General features: G+C 49.5%; 1 protein-coding gene across 1 annotated transcript; it reads left to right on the forward strand.

Annotated features, from left to right (window-relative positions):
• Positions 1-309: 309 nt before the first annotated feature.
• Positions 310-4,085, forward strand: LOC108801568 (oocyte zinc finger protein XlCOF6.1-like). Its single transcript, XM_018573458.1, has 3 exons — positions 310-387; positions 2,469-2,601; positions 3,019-4,085. The coding sequence occupies exons 1-3, from the start codon at positions 310-312 to the stop codon at positions 4,083-4,085; spliced, it is 1,278 nt and encodes a 425-aa protein (XP_018428960.1).
• Positions 4,086-4,575: the final 490 nt, after the last annotated feature.

A 4,575-nucleotide genomic window follows, 5' to 3' on the forward strand; every position in this document is an offset into this window, starting at 1 on the left:
CTTTTTTTTTTAGCTCTGGTCATAATGGAGAAGGGATGAAACCTCTCTCAGATTTTTATTTGTGGTCTGTGTCCCCATTGGGGAAATTATCTCTCACTTCCTGTACAGACAGGAAGTGGTGGCAAATCCCTCTCCTGTGGGGACACCGTTTGAAATAAAACGCTGGATTGACTGCAGTAATTCTAGGGCCGTTATTCACAGTGAACTGCCGGGTTGCCCGATGGCCTCCGTCATCCTGAGGCGGGGCTGTTGCGTGCCAAAGCAGCTTGATGTAACTTCAATATGTCTGGAGCAACGCCGGGCGAAAGGATGAGCGAGCTAAATTCCAAAAGTGTCCTCTCTACCATCGGAGGGGACCCTCGTCCGATGCAGCATCTACGTTGGAAAGTGAGCTGCCTCTGGGCTACAAGAAAATGGCCGCCACTCTGTGGGATCACATGACCTTGTCACGTGTGCTTGGCAAGCTTTCACCCAGTGGCCATGTTGGATGCTGGCAGTTGCCCATACTCCGATGGTGAAATGATCATGTGACTTGAGTAGGAAATGGCTAACCAGATTGTATTGACCTGAGGGCCACGCGAAACACACACACACACACACACACAGAGGGGAAGTCACATGGTGGAAGTGGGCGTGTCATTCGGAGTTATGGCTGCCCACAGAGAGGGAAGACGTCTCTGGTCAGTATGTCGGTTCTTCCAACCATCCACCCGTTCCATCCTGCGCCGTATCCGTCTAGGGGCACCGGATTGTCAATATTGCACGTCAACCTATAGAATGACAGGTGTCAGTTGTACCCGTCGTTTTTTTGTAGTCTGGTGTTGAGGTCCACCAGAATGCGGATACATTCGGGTTATAACGCCGCCTACAGGAGAATGACCCGACTGTATCTGAATTCCGGTGGATGGGAAAGCTACATTCACCACCCAACCCGTCCCGTTAGACAGCAGAGATAATACGGAGAGAGGTTGTTTCATTTCCCGTATTAATATGGCGCCGACCTATAACACGGCGTCGTACGTGGCTGGTCACATCATTCACGCCTGAACTGGTTCTTCTGAACTCGGGGGTGGGCCACTCTACGGGTGACCGCACCCTCTGATCGTACAACCTCTTTTAGATCTAAAATCGACCATGTGGTACAGGAGCCCTGGTACTGATTGAATGGATTGGATAGTGATCCATGTGAAAGAATGTTGGACAATCCAAAGAAGATTGGACATGGAAAGGCTCCTGTGGGAAGATTTTTGTTGAAATGGTCTGGTGACAGGGTCTCTTTAAAGACCTAGAAGGTTTCTAAGTGACTGATGGTCTAAGAACGGGAGTTCCAGAGAAACGAGCGGTGGTGAGTGAGAAGAATTGGGACAAGAGTCTGGGTGAGGATCTAAAATGTTCCAGTTGGGTGTACGCCCAGGAACTGTTGAGAAGATCTCAGGTGGGGTCAGTCCATGTGAGCATATGACACGTTCCAGTTGGGTGTGTGTTCATGGACTGTTGAGGAGATCCCAGGAGGGTCAGTCCATGTGAGCATATGACATGTTCCAGTTGGGTGTATGTCCATGGACTGTTGAGAAGATCCCAGGAGGGTCAGTCCATGTGAGCATAGGACACGTTCCAGTTGGGTGTGTGTTCATGGACTGTTGAGGAGATCCCAGGAGGGTCAGTCCATGTGAGCATATGACATGTTCCAGTTGGGTGTATGTCCATGGACTGTTGAGAAGATCCCAGGAGGGTCAGTCCATGTGAGCATATGACATGTTCCAGTTGGGTGTATGTCCATGGACTGTTGAGAAGATCCCAGGAGGGTCAGTCCATGTGAGCATATGACATGTTCCAGTTGGGTGTATGTCCATGGACTGTTGAGAAGATCCCAGGAGGGTCAGTCCATGTGAGCATAGGACACGTTCCAGTTGGGTGTATGTCCAGAAACTGTTGAGGAGATCCCAGGAGGGATCAGTCTGTACGAGCATATCAAATGTTCCAGTTCTGTGGTCAGAATGTTGTACGGGCTCTCAAATGTCCCACCAATGAGGAGCAACTTCTACCCCCAACCGCCATTGTTTTTCAGGATGTCTCCACGGAGGAGTGGGAGTATCTAGAAGGACACCGGGATCTCTACAAGGACGTGGTGATGGAGAATGAGCCGCCCCTCACATCACCGGGTAAGAGGAGAGAGCAGTACGGAGGCTCCGCCTACATCCCCCATCATCTGATACACACATAGAAACAATGTATTCAGTCAGTGTGTGTGTTTCCTACAGATGGATCCAGTAAGAGGAACCCACCAGAGAGATGTCCCCGTCCTCTGTATTCCCGGGATCCCACCCAGGAAGATCTCACCGTCCCCCACCATGATCAGGTAGATGTCAAGAAGACAACAGTTACTTCAAAATGAGATTATATTTGTTACTGCAGCCTCGGGTTCTTTTGTTCTCAGACAATTCTTTTCTGTTGTTCTGTTTATTTAGCATGAAGAACCGTTAGATATGAAAGTTGAGGTTAAGGAGGAAGAAGAAAAGACTCATGTGGGGGGTGACCGGCAGACTACGGAGGAGGTTGGGATGATTAAACAGGAGGAATCTCCTATAGGTATCAGCACAGGTGAGTAATAAACATTAAATTCAGAAACTTGTCCATTGTTCTTCTTCACGTTGAAGGTATGTGGATTGATGTCTGAGGATCTGTAGACCCTCAAATCACCAGATAGGGTGGGATAGACCATTTATTAATGGTAGACCAGCAAAGTATGGAGCAAATCACACTGCCTGACCTATGTAATGCTGAAGGGTACATTGAGTATTATTACACCATATGAAGGTCCATCTCCATTCCCCAATATAACGTCATGTGACCAACAAATGAGGAGGAGATACTGTACACCATATGAAGGTCCATCTCCATTCCTCAATATAACGTCATGTGACCAACAAATGAGGAGGAGATACTGTACACCATATGAAGGTCCATCTCCATTCCTCAATATAACGTCATGTGACCAACAAATGTTTTTATCATCAGGTGATCCCGATGTCCAGAATACCTCGGGGTTGGATCACAAAGCAGAAGACGATGACATCACACAATGTTCTCCAGGAGAGGACTCCCATCATCCAAAGTTACGTCGCCCACCTTCTGGTGTAGATGGGTCAATGGATCCCTCTAATCCTGAGGAACCTTCTGAGAAGTCGCATCCGCTTGCCTCCGGTGCTGATAAAAGACCCGATCCCTCCAATCCCAAGGGGTCATCTTCTGATCAGTCACCTCCTGGTATACACGAAGGTGGCAAGACGTTCCAATGTCACAAATGTGGTAAATGGTTTAGAATGAAGGCCAACCTCGCCAGACATCAGAGCGTGCACAGAGAAAGACTTCCTCTTTCACGCGAGGAGCTCGACAAACCTAAAGAGCGTCCTTTTGCCTGTCCAGAGTGCGGGAAAAGTTTTGCCCGCAAAGGAAACCTCCTGAAGCACCTGAGGATTCGTAAAGGCAAGCATTTTTATTCTTGTTCTGAGTGTGGGAAAAGTTTCACTCACCACGCAGAACTTCTGAAACATCAGAGGACTCACACAGGCGAGCGTCCCTTCGTGTGCTCCGAGTGCGGGAAGTGTTTCGCTCTGAATGGATCGCTGGTTGCGCACCAGAGATGTCACACGGGTGAGCGCCCTTTTTCGTGCTCGGAGTGCGGGAAATGTTTTAGTGGGAGAGGAAACCTGGCTAAGCATCAGAGAATCCACACGGGCGAACGCCCTTTCTCTTGTTCAGAGTGCGAGAGATGTTTCACTCAGAAAGAAGAACTTGTCAGGCACCGGAGAACGCACACGGGCGAGCGTCCTTATTCGTGCTCCGAGTGCGGGAGAAGTTTCGCACAGAAAGGAATACTGACGGCCCACGAGAGGCGTCACAAGGGCGAGCGCCCTTATACATGTTCAGAGTGCGGGAGAAGTTTCAACCAGAAAGGAAACCTTCTTACACATGTGAAACGGCACACGGGTGAGCGTCCTTTCCCATGTTCAGAGTGCAGGAAGTCTTTCGCCCTCAAATGTGACCTTCTTAGGCACCGCCTTCGAATGCACAAAGACAAGTAAACTGTTTACATGGGCAGTGTGGGAAATGTTTCACTCACCTGCTTAATCCGCAGAGGCTGTCCCACCAGAACTATGACCTGTGCTAGGATTTCTTATTGCCTGAGACTTCCTCCCAAAGACTCCAGACGTTGCAATAAAGTTTCAGACAATTTAATTGTGATGCAAGTGAGTTGTGTCATGTGATCCTTTTTTATTAGGGTGGTGTTGGGGAAACCTGTAACAGGTTTCGGTGTCACGGACAGGGGTCCATATTCCCTGAAGGAGGCAGCCCAGGGGGCTTCAGGAGCAGAGCTGAGGCGGTGTGGAGACGCAGGTGAGGTGCTCGGGACGCACACTGGATGATATGGGATGCTTGAGGGTCACTGGGTGGCAATGAGTGCTCAGGGGTCAGAGGTAGACACAAGAGGAGGCACAAGGGCCACTGGAGACACAGGCGTCAGGGAAGACATAGGATTAGATTAGGTGATGGGTAGGGGGGTGTTAGGGGTGG

This window comes from Nanorana parkeri, unplaced genomic scaffold (assembly GCF_000935625.1).
Source record: "Nanorana parkeri isolate BGI_ZX_2015 unplaced genomic scaffold, ASM93562v1 scaffold2388, whole genome shotgun sequence".
Lineage (NCBI taxonomy): Eukaryota > Metazoa > Chordata > Amphibia > Anura > Dicroglossidae > Nanorana > Nanorana parkeri.